This window comes from Delphinus delphis, chromosome 13 (assembly GCF_949987515.2).
Source record: "Delphinus delphis chromosome 13, mDelDel1.2, whole genome shotgun sequence".
Taxonomy (NCBI): Eukaryota; Metazoa; Chordata; class Mammalia; order Artiodactyla; family Delphinidae; genus Delphinus; species Delphinus delphis.
The window spans coordinates 76,673,516-76,698,821 of NC_082695.1; the positions used below are offsets into that span (position 1 = coordinate 76,673,516).

General features: G+C 47.9%; 1 protein-coding gene across 2 annotated transcripts in view; it reads right to left on the reverse strand.

Annotated features, from left to right (window-relative positions):
* Positions 1-2,911: 2,911 nt before the first annotated feature.
* BCL2 (BCL2 apoptosis regulator) overlaps positions 2,912-25,306 on the reverse strand; it is a 177,940-nt gene continuing 155,545 nt past the window's right edge. For both annotated transcript variants that reach the window (XM_060029177.1, XM_060029178.1), the window contains exon 3: positions 2,912-3,434. In XM_060029177.1, the coding sequence (XP_059885160.1) occupies positions 3,300-3,434 (135 nt within the window). In that variant the 3' untranslated portion in view covers positions 2,912-3,299. The remainder of the gene's footprint in view (positions 3,435-25,306) is intronic.

The window sequence follows — 25,306 nt, forward strand, 5'->3', positions numbered from 1 at the left end:
AGACAGAGATAAGTGAGCTGGGGCAGAGGCTGTTGGTTTTTGGCTTGAACTATAGCAAAGTGCTTCCTTCATTCGAAATGTGACTTTAAGCCACATCTTAAGCCTGCAAAATCTGAGATGAGCTGTTTGCTGCAGAAGATACGAGCTGTCATTTTGATCTCTCTTTCGGGCTGTCTGTGCGGCTAGGGCCTGGGAGGACCCAGGAGGTTCTTGGGTGCTTTTCTCCTTGTGGCTTTTTTTAGAGCCCTCGACCTCCATTTGGAAAGTGCACGTGCTCTATTGAACCCTGACCTGGGCCAACATGTGCACCACGCTGATGGTAATTCAGGTGTGAATCCCTCCTCCACACCTGTTAGGTAGGAATGGGTCTCTGCTGTCCAACTGCAAAGTAATTGAGACAATGCAAAAAAGGAGGAGAAAAAAATGACTAGTTGAGGCTTTTATATACATTCATTGCTTCTAACATGTTTTTAACAACAAGAAAAATGCAACTTCAGCTACTCTTAGAGAGAGTGTAGCCACAATACTGTACAGTTCTGGGGTCAGGTGACCGGGAACATTTATCATTAAAACCAGATAATGTAACCCCACAGCAAAAGGAAACCAGTCAGAAATTAGCCCCTGTGACCTTTTTTATATATACATTTTTAGAACACTCTGCAAATCCCAGCTTGAACAATAACAACAACAACAACAAAAGACAAACAGGCTTTATATTAAAAATGTCCGTGTTCTTCATGGTTACTTCTAAAGCAGCTTGGAGGATCTCGCCACTTGGAGTGTACTGCAAACCGACTCCATTAGAATGATCTTGGCAGGATAGCAGCACAGAATTTGATATTCCATATTCCTCACTTTTGACAATGTAAACCTTTCATAAGATAATATTTTGTTTAAAAATTAGAATCATTCAAAGGTCTGATCGTCCTGTTCCCTGAGGCCCGCCAGGGAGATCTGGCTTCATACCATGGGTTTCTTGCTTTCTCCGTCTGGGGCGTAAGCGCCACTGCATTTCAGGAAGGACCTGAGGACGGCCACGGAGAAAGGCCCTATGGAAGGAGGGTGGGAGGGCTCCAGACAGGTCTCCGTGGAAACGGGCACGGAAACCATCTCTAAAGGGCAAACCATCGGAGCCAGAATTTAATCCCCTGGTCATCTTCCATCTGGCTTTCCAGCCGAATGAACCTCATGGGTTTAACCAAACATGTATGCAATCCTAAATGATGTGAGTTAAATTCTGATTTGGCCAAGGACAAGTAAACCTAAGCAACTAGGTCAAAGGGACAACAGATACGTCCCTCACAATAAATAATTCTGTTGACATGGAAGTGGACGTAACTCGGTTCAAGCAAAGTGGCTGGGTGGCCAGCATGCTCCAGGTTTTCTCAGGTAGCTGAGACCCAGGGCTTATCTCACCTCCTCAGAAATGCTTTTAAAGAATTAAGAGCCAAAAACCTCAAATGGAAAAAATGATCATTTTTGCTAACAAATAGTGTAGAGGCCATAACTAAATACAATTTTTTAAAAAGATGCTGAGATGCATGTAATCTTTTTTTCTTAAAGCAGCTTTCGAAATATCAACCACAGCATTAAACATTGAACATGAGTACATTCCAAAGTTAATACAGATAAATGGTATATAATGCAACAATGCCACAGTTATTCCACGTATGTCTCAAGGCTGATTCTAAACTTGAAAAAATATTTCTAGTTTATGAACTGGAGATTTCACTTCTTTTGCTACTTCTCTAGCGTTTTCCAGCACTGATTTTTTTTTTTTTTTTTTTCTTTTTTAACGCCCCAGGATGTACAGATAATCCCCACATTCCACACCTGGAACTTTTACCCCCTCCGTCAGGTTTTTCAAATAAAACCAAACTACAATGACAAGATAATGTTTTACATCGTAATTCCACAGACATAGGTCAGTTAATCCATTTTAACGCTTCCTTTAGGATTTATGACCCTCCCCAAAGTCTTTAAAATCTTGCTTTAAGCTGCACAGGCAGGCTGGCAACCGCACAGCCAAGGCGCACGCGAGCGTTTCCCTTGGGGGGCGGGCTCCTCAGCCATCGCCACCTCCCTCCGCGAGCAAAGGCGCAGTGCCTGTTTCCTTCCCTCCACAGTGATCAACGCCCGAAGAGCCTTGGCTCCCGGGTTCCACGCTCCGCGTGGAGAGGCGCCTAACCAGGAGGCCCCAGGGTAGCAGGACCAGGCCTCCTGCCGTCTTTCCTTGCCCGCGCGATTCTGAGCTCCGTCAGCTTCCAGGCATTCGCAGACCACACCGCTCTGTTTAAAAGCCCTCGAGCAGGCCAGCGAGTGGCCAGGCTGGGTTCCAGGACGAGGTCTCCGAGCTGGGGCAAGGCAGAGCCGACCGCGGCCTCTTGCGGAAAAGCAGGCACTTGTGGCGGCCTGATGCTTCCTGATGCCGAAGAAGTCACCGAAACGTTCACTTCCTCGCATTCCAGAGGATTCTGTCTCATACACAGGCAGCGCCAGTATTTGGAGGGGAGCGTATCCAAAATATATGAATATACACGTCGGGGCTTAAGGTACTGGATGATATTGTATAAATTGCTAAAATGCTTCTCGGCACAATTGGTAGCTTAAAAAAATACTTTCCTATGGTTTAAGGGCATTTTTCCCGTCACTGTCCTTCGGGGTGGAGATCTTGGCAAACACCAAATCCATCTGAAGTTTCCGATGGTTTTCTTCCAACCGGGTGTGTACCATATGCAAAATGCCTGTTCTTCAGGCCAGGGAAGAATGGTCTCCCCTCCAAGGACCTTCCCTCTATTAAGAACACAGCCTCCAGGGCAAAAAAAAAAAAAAAAAGGCAAAGAAAGCGAACACCTTCTTCCTAACCTCCAGCAGCCAGAAACCCGGCTTCTGGAACAGTCAAGTCCTTTGTTAATTTGTTTGCTTTTCAGATGGTGAGTCAGTTGGGCCAACAACATGGAACAGAAATCCGTGTTTATAGGCACAGGAGACCAGGTGGAGCCATCCAGGTGGGGCTTAGTAATTAGCAGTAGGGTTTCCAAAGACATGTTCAATGGGACTGTCTTAAATAAATAAATCTTATTTTTCTTAATAATGTAAAAAATAAATTGTATTTCCCTTTGGCAGTAAGTAGCTGATTCGACGTTGAGCCTGAAAGCTGTTTTTTCGTTGTTGGTGGTGGTTTGTTTTTGTTTTTAAGAGACCACAGCTTCGCTTCATGGTACATCAGTGACAATGCATATTATTTCTACTGCTTTAGTGAACCTTTTGCATATGTGTTTGTGGCCGGCTTGTGGACTTCACTTATGGCCCAGATAGGCACCCAGGGTGATGCAAGCTCCCACCAGGGCCAGACTGAGCAGTGCCTTCAGAGACAGCCAGGAGAAATCAAACAGAGGCCGCATGCTGGGACCGTACAGCTCCACAAAGGCATCCTGCAGTGGGAAGAGGAGGGAAGGAAAAGAGTATTAGAGCGGCACAGACAGAATGCCAGATGACAGGGAGAAAGGCATCTGAAGTGCCTGGGCACCTTCAGGAGGGTGAGGGGAAAGGTCAAACGCACTTTGGGGGCAATGATTTCAGACCCACTCTTTTCACTTTCATTCAGGAAATATTTTTTGAGACCCTACTTATATACCAGACACTGTAGAGATACAGCAGTGAATGAAATAGGCTAAAAGCGCAAAAGCTTTGACCCAGTGGAGTAGGATAGACAGTAAACAAAACTACATGTTTCATATAGTGTATTAGAGAGTGGTAGGTGCTAAGGGAAAAGATAAAACAGCAAAGGCAGTTAGAAATACGGGAGGCGTTGCAATTTTAGCTAGCATGACCATTTGTAAAAATAATTTTTAAAAAAAACCCAACTACTCCTTTATTGAGTGCTTGCTATATAAACAGATGCCTGACATGCATTATTTTATTTATTCTTCATACCCATCTTATGGATTCATTTTCTTTGTTCTTGTGCTGTAGGAAAAAAGCTGAGACCGTTGAATGCTCATTTCTTAGATTTGTTGGGGAGGATTAGATTCCATGTTTGGGCCCAATGAGTATCTGGACAATTCTAAATATATCTGAATATATAAAGCAGTAAGTGAAATGTTCCCTTGGTGTGGTTAATCAGGCATGAAGAGGAAAACAAGATGTAGCTCCAGTTAGGCCCTTCACTATGGGAGATGGTGACATACGGAGACGTCCCGCATCACTGTGTGGAGGAGGGTCTGACGATGTTTACTGTGTTTTTGTCTGTTTGGGGCAAGTACTGCAGTAGAGGGACCAGGTATCATCTTTGTCTCTCCAGTGCTATGTGTGGTCTTGATACATGTAGGTGTTTGAGAAATGTTTGTTCAATTAAAGAGTGAAGTTTTCTGAAGTCGAACATTGGTTTGAATTCTGTGTTTGGCCTAGTACTTCACCTAGATGCTTACTCGGCCTTCTTGAAATTATTCCTTTTGTATACAGAAACCTCTGGACATCTTGCAGTAGTCTCGAGAGTTTAAGGCATCATTAGGGAATATTCTCATGTTATTGAATATAAACTTACACAATTATTTTTCATGACTGCATAGTATTCCACAATATATGTTTATATATCTATATCTATGCTGTACTTTATTTAACCAGTTCTTTATTTGGGTTGTTTTAAACTTCTGCTCTCATAAACAACATTATGATACAGCTTTATACATAAATTCTTGTCTACTTGTTTGGATTTTTTTAGACAGATTCCCAGAGGTGAACTCAGTTGACCAATCATCAGAATTGCCCCCCACAGTCACGAAAGGTTTGTGTGGAGCCATCCTCACTGGTTGCCCTGTGACCAGTGGCACCTTTTACAAAAGGCAAACAAGAGGGAATTCCCTGGCGGTCCAGTGGGTGGGACCCGGCACTTTCACTGCCGAGGACGTGCATTCAAACCCTGGTCGGGGAACTAAGATCCTGCAAGCTGCAAGGTGTAGCCAAAAAAAGAAAAAAAAAAACCGGCAGACATGGGTTTAGGGCAGTGGGTCTCACTGCGGTGGTCTTGTCCCCCAGGGGACATTTGGCAATGCCTAGAAACATGTTTGGTAGTCATGGTCTGGGATGGGCGTGCTGTTGGCATCTAATGGGTAGAAGCCAGGGATGCTGTTCAGTATCCACAAGGCGCCGGACAGCCCTTACCGCAGAGAATTATCCACCCCAAAGCGCCAACAGTGCTGAGGCTGAGGAGCCCGGCGAAGAAAGGTTTGGAAGAAACTCTGTAATCACGGCCCAAGGAAGACCCAGTGGTCCATCTAGTGTGTCAACAGCTTTGGTCGAATTAGTACAAGATTACTTAGTCTAGACAAATAACTTCTCCCCATGAGTGAGCTATACCTTCAGATGTACTAGATTAACTTTTACCAGGAGAGGGCGCAAGGGTTTTCTTCTTTCTTAATCTATTGTTAACATTTTCAAAGTTTGAGCCTTAGCAAGCAAGGCAGTAGACATAAATGAAATATGTGCTTAGTGCCCTTAGCGCAAAGCTGAGCTAACACTCACGGCTGTTTGTCAAGACACCTCCCGCCTTCCCTACATGTAAGTGGGATAAATGGGGCAGAAAGGGGTCAGGACCTACTTAGAGAAACTGCCTCTTGCAAAGTGCATCTCAGGATCCCACAGACACAACAGCAAACGTCTAACAGCCCTCCCCTCTGTGCTGTTCTCCCTGAGGGATGGGCAGGCCGGAACCCGCAAGAGCCCAGCCAAAGGGCACCCCAAATTCCTCAGAGTACCAACACTGGGCAGTATGCAATTTGGCTTGATGTTGAGAGGGGTCAGTGGTTGGACCCAGCATCCCTTTAGTTATCAATTGAGTTTTCTGTGGCAGAATATGAAACAGGCTAAGGCCTAGGCCATCTGACCTTTCCAGACCAGGAGCCATCCTGGGAAAGTGGAGGAAGCAGCGACAAACTCAGGCTGCTTTGTCTGGTGCACAGTACCAGCAGGAGAAGAAACGCCTCTCCAAATACCCCCAACTCTCTGGGGCCAGAATAATTCCCTCTCCCAAGACCCAGCCCCTCACATTAATAACTATGCTTCTAATGGACCTCATGGCCCATTTCTGATGTGCAGTATAAAGAAAAAAATCATTTCTAAAGTGGAATGAGCTAAAGACGCATCTCTTAACCCAAAGAATGAGCACAGAGACGATGACGCAGCCCCAGGGATCTGGGAATTAGCTCTGAACTCGGGGGACAGGGTCTGGGTGAAATCCCAGTTTGACGTTTTATTGCTTATGACCTTGAACAAATTACCCAACCCTGAGCTTCATTTATTTCACCCATAAAATTGGTTGTTGTGAAGATAAACGTAGGTGACTGAAGCCATTTGTAAATGTGGCCCAGAGTGTGAACTAGTGGAAACAGTACCTTGTTCTCTGGCCTGTCTTCTTGCTAATCTGCTACATCCCTCCTAAAACTGCCCTTCCCTCCAGATGGTCTACCGAGCCTGCTAATTTCCAGAAACAATTTACTAGCTCCCTCTAAAGTGTCATCTTTTGGTTCTGAAGATGCTTGGTGATTTCTATAGACACTGTGAATTCAAACGTACCTGTCATGTGTTCTGGTGATAACACACGCCCAACTCTACTTCCTCGTAAATTATTAAGTCAGGTTGTAGGGCTGAGGGGCATTCTTTAAACCCCCTGAGATGGAATCTGGCTCCTACGGTTTGCCCATCTGTGATTCTAAAGTGCAGAGCAGACCCTGTTGTTTCAGGACTGAAGATCCTAAAGCTACTTTCATGGAGAGTCTTCTTGCTTTTTCAAACATCCTGATTAGGGTGATTTCCGAAGTCTGTTTGAACAGTCTGTCATTATTTGTTTAAGTTTGAAAGCTGTTTTAAATAAACACATGCTCATTTTATGTATTAAAAGCAACAAAGAGGGAAAAAGAAAACCTGGGCCATCGTCATGTGATTCAGACAAAATCCCAGCCTATATATTCAGAAGGCACGGCAGCCCTTGCTCATGTCAGGACTGGCAAGGGCTCTGCCTGACCTCAGGGATGGGCACAGCAAGTCCCCAGGGAAGGGTCCTTTCTTCTGTTGGCCTCTCACATCATAGAGAAGGCAGGCAGTGCCCCAGCTCTGCGTGCTCTTTTGCAGACAGCTTCCCCACAAACTACAAATTCAGAGGCCACAGATGGTCTGAGTCTGAGTTCCACCCAGGGCTGGCATCAGTGGGGCAGGGCGGCCAACATCCCAACCCCGGACCCTGGCTGCAGGGTTGGAAGTAGACGGGACAGACGGATGGGAACAGACCAGACTCAAGACTCCTAAGCCAGGGAAAGTTGGGGGGAGGCGGTAAAAGTATCGTCCCTCCTGCACTGGGACCACTCTCACCCGCTTCTCCCTCTTCCTCCCTCCCTCCCTCCCTCCCTTCCTTCCTTTCCCCTCTTCCTCTATTTCTCTCTCTCTCCTGCCCCCCTCCCCGACACAGACACACACATACAGGTCCCTCAAGGCAGCCCACCCTCCAAAATTTTCCTTTCCCCTTCAGAATCCTTCAAAAAGTTTCGTTTAAACCTGATTCCAAATAAAACGAGATTTAAAAACGAATCAGATTGGCAAAAACTGAAAAAGAATACTGAGTTCTGCTGAAAAGGATGGGGTAGGGATGGGGGTGGGAGCCCCAGATACTCTTACACAACTGATAGACTCCCAGGTACAGGTAAATGGAGAGACCTTTCATATTTGGCAATGCGCAGCAAAAGCTTTAAAAATATTGTCGTTTTGTTAGTAATTCTACTTCTAGTTATTTATCTTGAAAAAATGAATAAAACCTGAAAACAAAAATATCTGAAAATATGGTAATGGAATATGGGTCGGTCACTAAAAATTATACCCTATATTTATTGGCAAGGAGAGATATTCTCAACATAACACTGAGTGAAACAAAACCAACGTCCGCAAGTCCAGGCCCCTGGCTCCATGCTGGCTCTCATTGCTCCTTGCACCGTGGGGAAATTTAATGTGGTCTTGGTTGGCTATAGACAAATTAGGACTTCAGCTACGTTCCACAATCTTTGAGCTGACTTCTGTGGATACATTATGTCATCATGGGAGGCCCTAAGCGGGGGAAGTCATCCCGCTATCAAAGAGCTTCCAATCTAGAGAGGGGATGCCTCTTTGTGCACAGTGAACTAAATCAAATGGAGGCGCGCTGCCATTTTCTACCTGCACAGAACAGGAGGTCCTGTCGGCAGAACCCAAAGAAAATCAGATGGTGCTAACAGGAAACTGAACACTGCTATCAAATGCCTTTGATATTTTCTATTTGTCATGGCTTTATCATTTTGTCTCCATGGGGATCACCTCCCTCATGACAACCTGAGGGCAAGGGTTAGAAAATAGAAAAGACGGTGGACTTCCCTGGTGGCGCAGTGGTTAAGAATCTGCCTGCCAATGCAGGGGACACGGGTTCGAGCCCTGGTCCGGGAAGAGCCCACATGCCGTGGAGCAACTAAGCCTGTGAGCCACAACTACTGAGCCTGCGTGCCACAACTACTGAAGCCCGTGCACCTAGAGCCCGTGCTCCGCAACAAGAGAAGCCACCGCGATGAGAAGCCCGTGCACCGCAACGAAGAGCAGCCCCTGCTCGCCGCAACTAGAGAAAAGCCTGCGCACAGCGACGAAGACCCTAAATAAATAAATAAATAAATAAATTTATAAAAAAGAAAGAAAATGGAAAAGGCAAAATATAGTAACTCAAAACAGTGGGCAGTTACCTCCAGGTAAGTTCAGATCTCCTGCGCTTGTGTGGTAATACCTAGTAATGATAATGCCCTTTATATAAATGAGGCAAATGAAATGCAGACTGGGAAAGTACGTCATTCACAGTGTGTACTAATAAGCTGCCATGAGGCGGAGAAGGGACTAGAGGCTGCGCCCGCATCCCCGGCCTCCTGTGCTCAGTGGCTGAGGACCCTGGCAGGCACTTGGCTCTGTCCCCCCTGCTCCCCTCCCCCCTGCCTCCCTCACCCTGCGCCTCCCATCCAACCTTGACCCCATCCTGCCCCCCAGTCACCTCTGGCCTTCCAAGCGTCACTGAAAGTCGTCTGGCCAGGCAGATGGGGGCTGCTGTAAATTCATGGTCTCCAGACTCAGTGAATTCTAGAAAGCACTGAGCACTCCCTTCCCCTGGGTCAGAGCTTGGCTCTGCTCCTTTCCATGACTATTCCAAACAGCCACCACTGTTCTCATGTGTCCCCTCACTGTTTAACAGCTGATGTCACCTCTTTCTTCTGTGAGAAAATCGGGCCATTGGGTGAGAATCACCCCAGTTTCCTGTCTGGGAGCACCCACTAACTCACATCTCTATCTGTCCTCCCCTGCTCTTTACACCCCGCTCCCTTATTCCACCATCTCCTGTTGCTTCTGGAACCTTCCTCCATCAGTTGTCCCAGCTCCCAACTACAATGTCAACCTCATCCACCTCTGTCTCTTATTTCCTTGGCATATAAACATTCAGATTTCCTCAAAATGTCCACACGGATGCTGGGTTCCACCCTAAACATTACCTTTTCTCTTCTTTTCCCCCAAGACAAACTGCTAACCTACTCTCATCAGCTGCTTTTCTACCACATTTTAATCCATTCAGCCTGGCCGCTTCCTCCACTGCGCTTTTCTTTTTTTTTAAAGAGAGAAACTTTTTTTTTTAAATTAATTAATTAATTGATTTTGTTTGTTTGTTTGCGTTGGGTCTTCATTGCTGCACGTGGGCTTTCCCTAGCTGCGGCGAGCGGGGGCTATTCTTTTGTTGCGGTGCACGGGCTTCTCATCGCGGTGGCTTCTCTTGTTGCGGAGCACGGGCTCTAGGTGCGCGGGCTTCAGCAGTTGTGCTCGTGGGCTCTAGAGCGCAGGCTCAGTAGTTGTGGCGCATGCGCTTAGCTGCTCCGCGGCATGTGGGATCTTCCCGGACCAGGGCTTGAACCTGTGTCCCCTGCACTGGCAGGCGATTCTTAAGCACTACGCCACCAGGGAAGTCCTCCACTGCGCTTCTGAAACCACTCTCCCGAGACTACCAATACCCTCCATGTGGCTAAATCCACTGAATACTTTTCAGATCATACCTGACTGAACATTTTGACACACTGGATGCTGAGATCACTGTAAACCTTTGCCTCCTGGGGAATTTCTTCTCCATCTCTTCATGGGCACCTCCTCTTCTGTCTGCCCTGATGGGTACTTGATGCTCCCTGAGCAGCCTGGACTGTCTTCTCTCTCTTCGGCTAATCTTCACTCTCATGGTCTTAAACACCCCCCCCCCCCCCATGATGATATCTCTGAAACCTTTGTATCCAGCCCCACTTGCTCCTCTGACAGCCAGATTCCTATTCCAATCGTCTTCTTAGATGACCCACCAGAAGTTACAATACAGCCTGTCCAGACTGGAGCCATCAAAGCCCCTCCAGCAAGCCGGCCTCTCTTCTCACCTTTACAGCGTCCATGCTCTCAAGTAAACCCACACCCTGAGAGTCTCCTAGATAGATATTTCCTCTTCTCCCCCATCCATTCATTCACAGGTAAATCTCACAGTCTTAGGTTGGGTTCCCCCAGAAGCAGACCCTAAGAAAAAGACTGGACTGTAAGCAGTTTTTGTGGGAGGTGATCCCAGGAAACACTAGCAGGAGAGTGGGGAAGTGAGACAGAAAAGGGAACGTGGCCATGAGTTACCTTGCCAAGCAAGTTACTGCCGCTGGCAACTGGAACTGAATCCTGCTGGGAAATCTGGGGGTCAGTGCAGAACACGCACATTTCATTATTCCAGTAAGCGGCTAGGGAGCTGGGATATTTATACACCACTTCCTTCCATTCATTGGCTGAGGGTTGCTCCTATGGAGGTATCAATATCCCAGCACTTCTGGCCAGTCACGTGCACAGGTAAAGTGGGCTCTAGAGGCCAGAGAAAGCCCTTGGGGCAAGAGATTCAGATGCTGTATCTCCTGTAGTTGGAGGTCACGCTAAAGAGCTCTGAAGTGGTAAGGGCAAGGGGATTCCACAGGACGGTATATGTACCACTGATTTCACCACCTAACTATTTCTCTCCCCGGGATTACTGCTAGGATTTCCCATCTGATCTCTCTGCCTTTAGTCTAATGCCCTACCCTTCAATCTCCTCTTGCTACTGCAGGCAGAGTGATCTATTCAGAATCAAATCTGTCACTTCCATGCTTACCTCCAAATTCTTTGACATGACATCCAAGGCTCCCAGTGCTCTGCCCCAACCTCGTTTCTTGCTCAGCTCTGTCACGTGTAAGTTCATTTTAGTTCATTCAGGAATTCAGTGCAATCATGTTTTGCAGGCAACTTTCTCCAAGCCCGTGGGTTGAGTTGAATAATCCTCAGCTAGTCCCTGTTTGCATGTCTGTCTTCCCCCATTCAGTGATTAGCACCTGGAGGTGCAGGGACCATGTTTTATTTATCTTTGGATCCCTGGAGCATGTGTCTGTCACATATTTGGCACTCAGCAAATGTTTGTGGAACTGAAATACACTGATTTCTTTTACTAGAGAACAGGTTTTCCAAATGTATCTTAAGAGACGATATTTTTTAAAAGGAGCATGTTCAAAGGGCAAATAAATGATGGGCTTAAACAAAAGCCGCTGCCTTTTTTTGTAGCAGCAGCCTCTAGGGTCTTCCTGTGAGGAACTGATGCTCAGACGGTTCATAACGGTCAGCGTCAGATCTGACTGGTCAGTGTCTGTGCCATGTCGGTCGTTAACTATTTTGAATATCATCCCACCCGTATGCCCTGTGAGTCTCCAAGGGAGGGATAAGCTGTCGGGCATTTTCCAAACTCACTGGACCATTTATCCCTCTGTCAGGGAGATTCCAGCTGTGTTATGAAGACTGAAAATGCTGCCTGGAGGTGAAAAAAAAACAATAATCCTGGGCACGACAAGAGGGGCAGCATTGGTGCCTGTTGTACAAGACACGGGAGATGATCAGCGGCCCCAAGTCGATCCTGGACCTTCATGGGAACATAAAGACCGCCGGTGGTCACCAGTCTCGGATTCTACTAAGGGGTCTGGGAATCATTCCCCGTAAAAACGATCTGTGGTTTTCCAATGCCCAGAGCCAACTGACGTACAAGCCCCAGGAGAGAGGGAGGCACACACACAGCAGAGAGGAGGGATCTCTCTAAAGCCCGGAGGCAGTGATGCTCCGACACCCACCGTGGCTGAGATCAAAAGGGGAAGCAGGCGGCCAGGCCGCTGGGAGCGGTGGCCAGCACAGCACACGCGAGGAAGTGAGGACTGTTTCTACCTGAATAAAGCAGCTGGTAAGGAAGTGACTCCATTTCCCCCTTATCATTGGCCCGGCAGGGTTTCCTCTGCAGCCACTTGGTGCTGAATGAGTCTGGAGGGTTCCGTCTGGAGAACAGAGCTGCTTTGGGCGGTTGCAGCCTTCTGTCCCCTGGGGCTCTTCCTCCGGCCTCCCCATCCCCTTTACTCCCAAGATATTGATTCCGGGTTTGGGGGAAAAGGAAGGAGAAAAAAAACCCCGACAACCCCAGAGCATATAACTGAAGGACGCGCAGCTGCCTGGCCTGCAGATCGAGGTGCCCAGTGAGCGTGAGAAACAGGATGACCCTTCCACAAGGACTGCAGGGGCTGCCCCCCGAGTCCCCTCCAGTGAATGGGGCTTGATCTTGGAGGGACTCTGGCCCAGGGGGAGGGGCTAGTTGAATCATAGGCCAAGGACATAAAATGAAACCTAATCTAAGTGTCATCTGGATGTAACCAGAAACCTGCTAGAGAAATGGCAGGAGATGAAAAACCCAAACGAAACAAAAAAACACAACTTGCCTGCCTACCACAGCGGGTCCAGGGAAGTTTGGGTGTATTTTGTGATGCAAATTGAGCTGAGGATACAAATCAGGCAGGGGCCCTCAGGAGGGAGGGAGGGCAGAAGAAACGAGAACCCCAAGGGTTCCTTCCCTTCTAGAGCAGGGCACAGTTTGAAAGTAATCTGCAAAGGAGTCTGTTGCTCTGGGGACCCTGCAGCCACAGGGCCAGGTCAAAGGCCGCTGGCCCTGTCCACCTGCTGGTCTAATCGCCCTGGGGCTGGGGTACGCTGCTATCTGGAGAGAAGTAGGGTGGCAAATTCCCGGCGGCACTAGCCATGCAAATACTGCAGGGAGTGGGGACTCAGCCACCTGTGGGCTTAGGTCCCTCCTTCCAGGAGGCGAGACCAGTCCAGAGCTTCAAAAGATGTCTGTGGAATTGGGAAAAGTCATGCATCTATAGCAAAATGTGCTAAAAACTATGTTAAATGATTGAGTCATTTGGTTCATCAGGTTCGGATAATAAACCACAACGAGACTAAAGCCATGTCTGTACGAGACCTCGCAATCTCATCTTTGACTTGCTGATGCATTCGGGAACCAAACATTTTTTTATGAGGTGCTGAGGGTTCTTAAAGCTAAATAAGACACAGGCCTGCCCTGTCAGAATTGCTCCTCGATATTCTCACGCATTCACAGCAGCTCTGGTGAGCTTGAGAGTTCTCTAAACACGTTCAAAACACTTTGTGTGTGTAGGTGCGTACACCCTGCAGGGCTCTGGGGAGGAGGGGGGAGACCAAGTCTGCTGTCCTCCTCTGAAGGGTGCCTTCCACAGGACCTCACAGGCACAGAGGCCACAGGAAACCGCCTTGCAGTGTTTTGGCTTTAAAACAAAGTTACTTCATTTTTCTTCCTGACCTTCCTCATTCCACTACTTTCTTTTGGCTAGAGTGCCCTGCCTTTTCTGGTGCTTGACCTCTTCTTGCTTTGGGCTTATGCTATTTTCACTGTTTGGGGGGAAACATCACCTTATGATATTTTGTTAGGACGAAAGTACATTGAGCAAAAAAAGTGTAATTAGGGCTTCCCTGGTGGCACAGTGGTTGAGAATCTGCCTGCCAATGCAGGGGACACGGGTTCGAGCCCTGGTCTGGGAGGATCCCACATGCCACCGAGCAACGGGGCCCGTGAGCCACAACTACTGAGCCTGCGTGTCTGGAGCTTGTGCTCCGCAACAAGGGAGGTCTCAACAGTGAGAGGCCCGCGCACCGAGATGAAGAGTGGCCCCCCACTCGCCGCAACTAGAGAAAGCCCTCACACAGAAACGAAGACCCAACACAGCCAAAAATAAATAAACAATTTTTTAAAAAAGTGTAATTATTACAACTCAACAATAAAAAGACAAGTAGCCTAATTAAAGAATGGGCAAAGATTTGAATAGATATTTCACCAAAGAAGATATACAAATGGCCAGTAAGCTCAAGAAAAGACATTCATCCATCATTAGGGACATGCAAATGAAAACCACACGAGACATCACTTCACACCCGCTAGGCATGGCTTTAAAGTGAAAAGTGGACAATAACGAACGCTGACGAGCAGGAAGAGAAATTGGAGGCTGCGCACGTTGCCGGTGGGAACAGAAAACGGCGCAGTCTCTGTGGAAAACGGTGGTGGTTCCTCAAAGAGTTGGCCAGTTGTCCCATGACTCAGCAATTCCACTCCTAGACATATGCCCAAGGTAACTGAAAGTATATGTTCACACAAAAACTTGTACACAAATATTCACATCGGCGTTATTCATAATAGCCCAAAGTGGAAATGACCCAAATGTCTATAAGCTAATGAACAAATAAACAAAGGGTGGTACCATCCATACCATGGAATATCATTCAGTCATAGAAAGGAATGAAGCATTGATACAAGCTACAACATGGGTGAACCCTGAAAACATTACGCTGAGTGAAAGAAACCTGGCGTAAATGGTCACATATTGTAATGATGCCATTTCTAGGAAATGTCCGAAATAGATCCACAGTGACAGGAGTAGATTCGTGGTTGCCTGGGGCTGGGGAGAGAGAAGACTGGAGAGCGACTGCTAACGTGTACAGGACTTTTTTATTCCAGAGTGATAAAAAAAGTTCTGGAATTAGGGAACAGTGATGATTGTACAACCTTATGAATAGAAAAACCAAAAACCAGTAAGTCAACCACTTTGAACTGAATTTTAAGGTACGTCAATTATTCTTTAAAAATTATATTTTTTACAAGTACACGAAGAAGGGCACTAAACTATTTTTATGCGATGCGGAATTGGACAGAAGAGTTCGCTTGTTCTGTAACCCTTGCTCACAGGTGTGGCCCCCTCGCCAGTGTCCAGGCCTACCTGTATGTGAGCACGAACTTCACCCCCGTGCGCTTGGCAGCAGGTTAGCGCCGGCGCTCCCCGGAGGTCACTGTCTGGGCTGTGCCTGCCACGTGGTCTGTGAATGCAGGGCATGGCCAGGGTACCTACCCCTCTCCCCGCCACACTGCCACACTGCAAGAGTTAATTCATATACCAAAAATGGGAACTGAAAGCAGATGCTTGCTGAGTCCTGCAGCTTGGCCTAAATGCTGTCATCAGGACACTGCTGCTGGGGGACAGGGGGTGAAAGAGGGTCCTTCATTTATCAGTCGTGGAGGACCAGAGTCGAGGGCCGAATGTCTGATCCTCACTTGTTTAAATCAGCAAGTGTTGACTGAGGATGGTGGTAGGGCAGAGTACAAAGAACCTGCATTTCCTAATAGGAACTTGCTGAAAGTGGCCTCAGACCTGAAGGGGGTGTGTCAGAGTGAAAAGAGCAAAGCGGAGTGAGCTGGGAGGGCGCCATCCAGAGCGGGGCTCCACCAGCCTCCCTCACTGTGTGGTTTGGCCTGCTCTGATGCTTGCTTTCAGGACCGGTTAAGAAGTCAGCACGGGCATCTTTTCTGGAAGCTCCACACCACACTGGCCGTTGCCTTGATGACAGGCTTAGACATCTGTCCAGGATCTCACCTGCCCCCAGCCTGCCCCCTGTGATGCTGCTGGTCCTGGTGTTCTCAGTCTGCAGCAAGTGAGTCACCAGCTCTGCTTAAAGCTCCCAGGATGCTAGCTAGCATCCTGCTGCAAAGCACCTCGGGATATAATAAGCCGCACCCTGGTTCCCAGCTCCCCGGTTCTGCAGCCTCGCGAGTCATTGTGTGGTGGTGAGAATGACAAGGGGATCCCCAAGCGGCCCGTGAGAGAAGCGTCTCCCGCACACCACGGAGCCGTCCACCTCTCACTAAGAGAACAGCAAGCCCGTCCTCCACGCCTGGGGAGAGGAGTGGGCACGGCGGTGGACGTGCTCAGTCGGCTCCATATGGGTGTGCACGAAAAATCTGCTTTCACTTTGTAGTTTATGATTGAGTTCAGTTCACCTGGAAAGACTCAATGGGAATAAAAACAGATGCATTTCAAGGTGCACTGCCTGGCTCTTTGACAGCCCTCTTCCTCCCACATCAGACAGTCTTCCTGCGTCCAGGGAAGACAGCAGACCTCTCCATCACAAGGAAAACGCAAAGTCTCCGTTCACGGCAGCAGCTGTTACTGCTGCGATGTACAAACCCGGGCAAGGTCAGCGCTGCGGGTCTGGATTCCGGCTCATTACAGGGATCCAGATACGCTGGTGCGGCCACTCATCTAAATAGATGCTCACGGTGAAGGACATCTGACAGTGTGTGCTCTCTGTTGCCAGAACGATTCAGGGCCTTATATACAAACAGAGAGAGGGACACTTGTAGGGAGAGACAGAGAGGAGAGACAAACAGAGAAAGAGAAGAGAGAGACAGAAACAGAGAAAGATAGAGGGAGACAGAGACAGACACACAGAGACAGAGAGAGAAGGAGACTGACATATACACAGAGAAAGACAGAGACACACACAGAGACAGTCACAGAGACCGCAAGACAGAGACAGTTACAGAGAGAGGGAGATGGAGACAGAGAGAGACATACAGAGAGACAGAGACAGACACAGAGAGACTCACAGGGAGAGACAGAGAGACAGAGGTCCTGAAAGCAACCCTGGATCTTCCCTCAGCACAGCTTCCAGGGGACTGCCGACTCCACACAAGGACGCCCCTCACAGTGAAGCAAGCCTGCTGTGGACACCAGCAAGGTAGCACTATGACGTGTGCGCCCTGAACAGGCCTGTCAGTGTCGTTGGCAGTGGGCACTGAGAGGGGGAGGCCACGCCCCTGGAGCTCCACTTCCAAGGCCACCGGCACTCCCGACACGTGCTCAGACACACGTGCAGCTGGCCGCGCGGAGCCCGTGGGACCCACCTGCAGAGGCGCTTGGGCATCTGCTGGCTGGACCTAGGATGGGCTCCGAACCACGCCCTGGACTCCTCCTTGGCGAGGGGCCAGCCCAGGACCCCCAGGTGGCCCTGGCAGGTCAGCGGCCAGTACCCCGTTCACAGGCCAGGCCTCACAGCTCCTCCTGTCACTGGTGCCTCGGAGCAGGGCAGCTGCAGCTGATCTCCACGAGGCAGGCATGCAGCCGGCAGCTGCTCCGTGCCCAGCATTGCGCTCAGCGCCCAGGGAAAACGCGGGGACCGCGGCATCTGTATGACAATGCATTCCTCCAACCCAATACAGCGCCTCAAATCAAGGACTCAGCAAACTCTCTCCCAGTGGGATGACTCAGAGATGGCAGTGTCCTACTGGAAACACTGCTCACCCCTAAGGTCATAAGGAGAAGTTCAAGTTTGGGCTGGCGAAGCCTTCAGGTGGGACTTTAGTTCTAACAAATTGTTATTTCCACCGAGGGAACCCCTTGGCCAAGTGCATGAACCTCGGATCCACGTGCAACATGCTTTTCAGGATAAATTCGGCGCACAGTCACACGCTTTGGGCGGCTCTTGGTGGCCCCACATGGGGCTTTTTCACGAGTACGGCCCTGGCTCCTCTCACTTTGATCTCTCCTTCGGACACATCTGAAGCAAGCAATCCAACCACAGTCAAACCACTTATCCAAGTACTTCTTTAGTGTCTACTTCTGGGATGAGAAGAGAGAACTAACTGCACCAACCCCCATGAGGCGGCTCTCATAAACGATATTACACAGAAGAGACTGGGCTCAGAGAGGTTACACGACTTGCCCAAGGTCACACAGCTGCAGTTTGAACTGTGCAACTCCTGGTTATGAGCTTTTTCAACTCACTTTGCTTCTCCTGTTGGAGACAGAAAAGAAGTAGGAGGTCCAGACCTTGAGGATACAAGCAGTAAGACAGGTTAAACAGAAAGTCCTGAAGGGTGACAGGGAAGGCTCGATAAACCCGTCAGCAGTCTTTAAGATGGGCTGGAGGGGACAAAGTTAGACAGGAGCCCAGCCTGAAGGACTTGCGTAAGGGGAGAAAAGAGGTGCTGGTGTTTCAGGGCAAGGGATTCAGGTCGGGGCCACACTGTGGCGGGTAGGCTCATGTGTGCAGGTGCGGCCGAGCGGAGGGAAGAAGCCCCCGTGATCAGGGAGCACACGCAGGTCCCAAGCCCCCCACGAGCCCAGCTGTTCTGCAGTCTGGATCCCCCAGGAACGCGTGCGGCTTTCTGGACTCCCTCGCTGTGTGGTTCGGCCTCGGTGGCCGCTCCTGCACACGTCACCTCAAGAGCATTTAAAAATGACATGTAGACAGAGATGTGAACCCCAAAGCAGAAACTCCTCCCACAGTGTTCGGGAAAAGCCCGCCTACGTATGGGGCTGCTTCACCAGGACATCTGGAAGGTGAAGGAGAACGTTTCCTTGCATCACAAAAGCAAATCCAGCTAGAAGCCTATTTAGGATGTTAAGATAGGAGACTCCAGAGCCTCCATGGTGGGGAGTGGATTTCGACCCTTCCAAGGGCTCTGCTCAAGGGTTCCTGCTGAATCAAAGTGTCCCCAGCAGCGCCCCCCTGACCCCGGTCTCGGGCGGAGAGAGAGGCGAGGAGAGCCAGCCATGTGGTCCAAACCCTGCCCGAGAGCTCTTATGTGATCCAGGCATCACCCACTCCATCTCACGACCACTAACAGTTTTCTCTGCTGACTTCAACTTGGACATTGTTCAGAACTTAACAAAGCCAGAGGCCTTTAAATCCCTAGGAGCCTCCCCACAGAGCTTTTTACAAAACCCACCTGCTCGCTGGGTATTTAATCCTTTCACGTTCGGTTTGTTTCTGGAAAGCTGGAAGTTTGCGAGGTGAGTTTGTGATCGCCACAGTCAGGCCAAACTTAGTCAGAATGGCCTTTTTTAAAAAAAAAAAAACGTTTCAGGAGTTGCAGCTGAGAGAGCATGTGTTCAGGGCAAGGCCTCTAACACACCAAGCTAAGGACGGGCAAGTGGAGGAAGAGTTGCTTGTATACGCGGTGGCTCTGAGCTCAGCCCCCCTGAGCACACAGGACCTGACTTCCCACCAGTGGGGCGCGAGGGACGGGCGCTAGAGATGCTGGGCCTGAGCTCGTCCTCGGAGCCTCACCACCTGGCTGCCTGGCTCCACCAACCCAGGCAGGACACCATCCTTCCATCCCAGAGCCCTTTCCCCCAAAGTCCCCTTTCTGTTTTTCTCCTTTGCCTTGGCTTTTTGTGTGGCTTTGCTGTTCTCTCCTTGTCTTGCGTTTTATCGGCTGAGGTTCATTTCTTAGTTCCAATGTTTTGGTTCCTGGTCTCCCTCTGTCTGCCCTTCTCTGGGACATGACTGCTCCGAGCTTCCTGGGAGACGATGAGTCCCCACCCTCTCGGATGTGTAGAGGGCTGCACGTGGGCTATTTGGTGAGGTCTCTGCAGCCACGGGAAGGGCTACATGGGGACCTTCCATGGAATTACCTGGTGGAACGACCCTGGTCATGGGCACCAATGGGCCCGAAGCTTGCAGGAGATGGTGCAGGGTCAGGCGAGGCATCTTTGTTGCCCTCCAACCATGGCAGCTGGATAGGAGGCCGGGCCTGAGATCCTGGCTGGAATCTGTTAACCCCTGCAGGGTTAAATGCCAGTGGGGTGGTGGTGGGGCAACTGCAGAGGGATTTGAGTAGGATAAATGGGCAGAACGAAAATGTCTAATTGCATATTTTCTTTGTGAGTTTTCACCTCTGTCAAATTCTTGAAATTCTTGTCTTACAATTTTATCTGCTTTTCATTTCCGTTTGAACCTGAAACATCACTTAAATGTCTTTTGAGGTAATCCTCACCTATTAAAACAACCCACAAAACTGGAAAAAAAAATATTAAGGTTATTCCACTCACACCTGGAGGGTTTTTCAAGGATATCTGACCCCCAGGCATAAGTTCATGGTTGATGACTTACAGATTCGATTAGGTAAGTTTTACTACTTGGTACATCAGTTGGAAAAGGTCATTTTATTAAGGGTCATTTTATTTTATTTTATTTTTAAACTTATTTATTTGTATTTATTTATTTTTGGCTGTGTTGGGTCTTCGTTGCTGCACGCGGGCTTTTCTCTAGTTGCGGTGCGAGCGGGGGCTACTCTCTGTTGCGGTGCGCGGGCTTCTCATTGGGTGGTTTCTCTTGTTGTGGAGCACAGGCTCTAGGTGCACGGGCTTCAGTAGTTGTGGCACGTGGGCTCAGTAGTTGTGGCTTGTGGGCTCTAGAGCGCAGGCTCAGTAGTTGTGGCGCACGAGCTTAGTTGCTCCGTGGCATGTGGTATCTTCCCAGAGCAGGGCTTGAACCTGTGTCCCCTGCATTGGCAGGCGGATTCTTAACCACTGCGCCACCAGGGAAGCCCTTAAGGGTCATTTTAAATGTTAAAAATTATAATGTCACTGCCATCATGTCTACAAGACCTTTTATACAAACTTCCAGATATAAAATAAGTCCTGGGATGTAACGTACAGCATGGTGACTAGAGTTAATAATACTGTATAGTATATTTGAAAGTTGCTAAAAGAGTAGATCTTAAAAGTTCTCATCACTAGAAAAAAGTTATAACTATGTGTGGTGATGGATGAATTGTTAATAGACATCGTGGTGATCATTTTGCAATATATACATATTCATTTTGCAATATATACATAATCACTGCTGTACACCTGCAACGAGTATAATGTTTTACATCAATCATGTCAGTTAAAAAATATGTAATTTCACTGCCATCAAGTCCACAAGGCCTTTGGTAAGAAAGTAAGAAATTCCAAGTTTTAATGTTGGACAAAGGAGCACACCCTTTCAAAGACAAGAGTCTGAGCAGAGCTGTGCCTTGGCTCAGAAGCCCATCACACCATCCTTGTTGTCATGACAACCCACACAGTGGGCAAGCTATGGGGTCTGAGTGTCAGCTACCCCAGGCTCAGGCCCTCCTCCTTGCCACCAAGGGAGTCACCTTGCCAGGTTTCAAGGGCCTCATTTGTGACAGGAAGAGAAAGCCCCCACCTGTCCTCTGAAGGCCCTTTTGGGTCCTAAAGTTCATAACTTGTAGATTCGGGGACTCCATTTTGTGTTTGTGCCTCAAAAGCAGGGAGGAAAGGGGTTACGTAATTGGCAGACTGGGAGAAACAGTCCACCAGGGCCTTCTTGGCTCTCATTAAAAGTCCCAGAGTTGCCATTCCATCTATTCTGGGTGCAATGGAGGCCTGAATCCTACAGCTGGTTACAGTGGAAGACACTGGAAGCCACAGCCCTAACAGGGAAGCTAGGAATGTGCCTGCTATTCTAGGCATCAACAGAAACAAGACCTTCAAGGCACCAGAAATGAGACTCCCGGCAGGGTTCCTAAAGTTCCCAGTATCCATTCCTGCTTAGGACTCCATGCAACAGCGGTTTAGGACTACAGTTCAAATGGAATGAAAGCCGCATTTCAATAACGCGAAGATGATTTTGTGAAAAACTAACAGACACCTTCCCTGAATGTATCCTGCTTATCACTCATAAATAACATTCATTAGTGGTAACTTTCAATGATATGTTAATACATCAACCAAAGGAATCATACGGGCTTTTTTCGTCCCTCTTCTGTGGATTACAGATCCCTGTGGTACTCAGTGTTATTCCTTTGTGGCCCCTCCAGCACTTCTTGGATCTCCCAGAGCAACCCTTGAACTGAAATTCTCCTCCTTAAGTCTTTCCCAGAATGTCTTCCCACCCTCCCCCCCACCCGACCCAAGAAGCTACAGAGACAATGCCTTCAAGTCATTTTTGGGTTATCAGGCTGCAGAAAATTTGTTTCTCAATCCAGAAGATTGTTGAACTGCTTTTTTTTCTTTTTTTTTTTTTTCATTTCAGATAACTCAAAACTGGTTTGGTTCCATGACATCAACCTTGGCATGTATGAAGAATAAGGAATGAAGACTTTGTCTTATTTGGAACCAAAAGAGAGGAATCTCCACTTTCTCTGTCTTTTCCATTTTTATTAAGACAGTATTTTTTCCTTTTAGCTGGATGATGTATGCTTTTAACATTCCAGGGGAAAATTGTCAGTGATATGCAAGTCATAATAAAAGAAAATCAAAAGAAGTGCAATTACAAGGGACAGGGAACTTCATCATTTTTAGTACGAAATGCCCAAAGGAAAATCTAATTTTAAAAATTACCAGCACCATATAAAGGAGAAGAGAATATGCAGAAAGATTTGTTATTTTAAAAATTAACTTAATCCTTAATCTTTCTGGCTCTTGGCCTTTTCTCTTTATTTTTAAAGGCCAAAAATTTTCATTTGGTGCTGGATGAGGAGTAAACCTCACACCATTGCAGTGTGATGCTAGGAAGTGGCAAAGGAATCCTCCTAGTCTCTGGTTTGCTGGCTGAAACACAGTAGGACACAAAAAGTGTTATTAAATAAAGAGCAAATGTATATTGAGGATGAAACCATAACTGTCTCTTTCCCATTAATATAACGGTACCTATTAAAAATGGAAACGAGCGCTTTCCTGGTGGCGCAGTGGTTAAGAATCCGCCTGCCAACGCAGGGGACATGGGTTCGAGCCCCAGTCTGGGGGGTCCCACATGATGCGGAGCAACTGAGCCCATGCGCCGCAACTACTGAGCCTGCACTCTAGAGCCCGCGAGCCACAACTGCTGAAGCCTGCGCGCCTAGAGCCCGGGCTCTGCAAGGAGAAGCCACTGCAATGGGAAGCCCGTGCACCACAACAAAGAGTAGCCCCCTGATCGCCGCAACTAGAGAAAGCCCATGCACAGCAACGAAGACCCAATGCAGCCAAAAATAAATAAAATAAAATAAATAAATTTATATATATAAAAAAAGGAAACGAATATTCACGGGGCACACTGCAGTTGATAAAATTCTTCCATATCTACCAACTGGTTTGATCCTCTCATCAAGCCACAGGTAAGTCATGACTCTTGTCACCCTCACTTTACAGATGACCAAGAATAGGTAAATTTTCCAAGGACGCATAGTTAACTGATGGCAGAACCAGGACTCAGACCCAGAATCCTGACATAAAGCATCTTGCCCTTCCACTCTCTCACACGGCCTCCCTGAACGAAGTTATGACTCCCAGCTAAACGCGCTTGCAAAGAGCCAAGATGTCATAAGTTGAATACAGCCACGACCTGCTTATTTATAACAGCTCTGTCTCTTCGAAAAAGTAAAAAGTATGAGGAAAAAAAAATCAAGCTCATTTATAACATAAATGTTGGCTGACATTAGGGGCCTTTGACTTGTTTCTAAGTTGCTTCTCTAACCCAGCGAGATTTAATTCACCACCCTCAACCCATATTAAGAGAAATTGGAATCATTCATATATTCAGAGGGAGAGTCCAAATAATATTGCAATAACACAGCCTTCCTTTAAAAGACTTTTCTTGATGAAGTCTCTGATTTTCCTTTCAGGCATGAAAAATAACACTGTTATTATAGTGGCCTGGCCGAGGGTTAGCAGTGAGGAAAGAAGGAGATGGCACACATAATATTGATTTCTAACCCTTTATCTAATTATTGGTTGGAATCAAATTCAGTGTTTAATGCTATGGCTCTCTACAGTAAGGGTTCTCTTGACATAAGTCTTTTAGATTTGAGGAAATACGTTTCCGTTGTCCAGACGTGATTTTTCCCTACTTTGCTTGAGTCAGCCTGAAAATGGAAGACACGGAGAGCTGGAAGAAAGATTCTTAAGGGTTCTCTCCTTTTCAAGAGTGGATTCCACAGAAAGCCCTCTGCTCTCACCTTCTAGCAATAGTGGTGGGTGTAGGAGGGCCCAAAGAAAAACAGGAAAGTCACTTTTCTGTCCATTGCACATGGTAATGATTTTTCTTCTTTTATTGCTATGTATATCTGCTCCTTTTTTTCTTCCTTTATCCCTCTTAATTTGCCGTCCTCCCACTTTCTCTTGGCATTTGTCTTTGCTCCCATCTATCTTCTCTCAAGGCATAGTCTCCCTATGCGGTGAAACTATCATTTCTGAGCCTTTCCTGAACTCCCACAGCCTGGCACAAACTCTAGAACCAGACTCTGCTCAGCCGTCTAGTGTTGGGCTAATACACCAACAGTCTCCATGTAGGGATAAAGAGGTGGATTTAGATGGGGCGTCCTAAAAACGCTGAAGCTTAGTGAACAACGTTTTGGAGAACTTCTGGCCGTAAACGTTCCAGGAATGTTGGCATCTGGCATAACATTTACTGCTTAGGAAGGAGTTACCCAGATTGCAAGAATGGAGATGAATTCTCCAACTCCCTGGGCGACTCCGGTCATATTCTTCCAATTTGACAGGCAACACTCTTCAAAGAGTCCTAAGCCATACGTCCACCGAGAAGGCAAACGGGCCTCTTTCATCCTGACTAACCGAGCTCTCATGGTAGCTTCAGTAAACTACTTGAGAAGTCATCTGGGTTTCCTCTTCTGTAATGCAATAAGGGACATTCCCTGCTTCGCTTTCACCTCTCTCATCGCTCAAAGGGAATTTTCCCCCTTCTTGTGCTTTTTCTGTAAATTAGCCTAAGAGTTGGGTCAAATTAACCTGTTCAGACTTTCCACCAAAATTCCCTTCCCCACAGCGACGGTGTCTGTAGTGACCCTAAGCTACTTCCCCTCGTGGCTCATCCCTTCCCACCACACCAAGCCACCCCCTGCCAGACTGACCGTCTGCCCTGCATTATTTACTAGGCATCAGCTCTGTGAGCAGCACGACCTCAGTTCTGGGGTGGCCTCAAGAGACCATCACCAGTCCACTCGCTCTAGTTGGAGTCCAGTTTATGTGGGAAGCCAAGAGGGAAGACACAAGGAGCCAAGGCCCTAGGTGGCAGAGGGGATGGCACAGACACATGGGCCCTGAGCAGGGTTCCCAGAAAGATGGAACGGGGGGCACAGTTCATGCAAGGTGGCCGGTAGTGAGTGAGGGCCCAGGGTGAGAGTGACAGCACACACTGGAGGGGGAGGGGACACGTGTACATGAGGAACGCCTGGCTGCATGGCTTTCCAAACAAAATCTCATGGAAAAGATCACTGAAATGAACGTCAGAGCCTATTCCATTTCTGTAGGCCCAACCC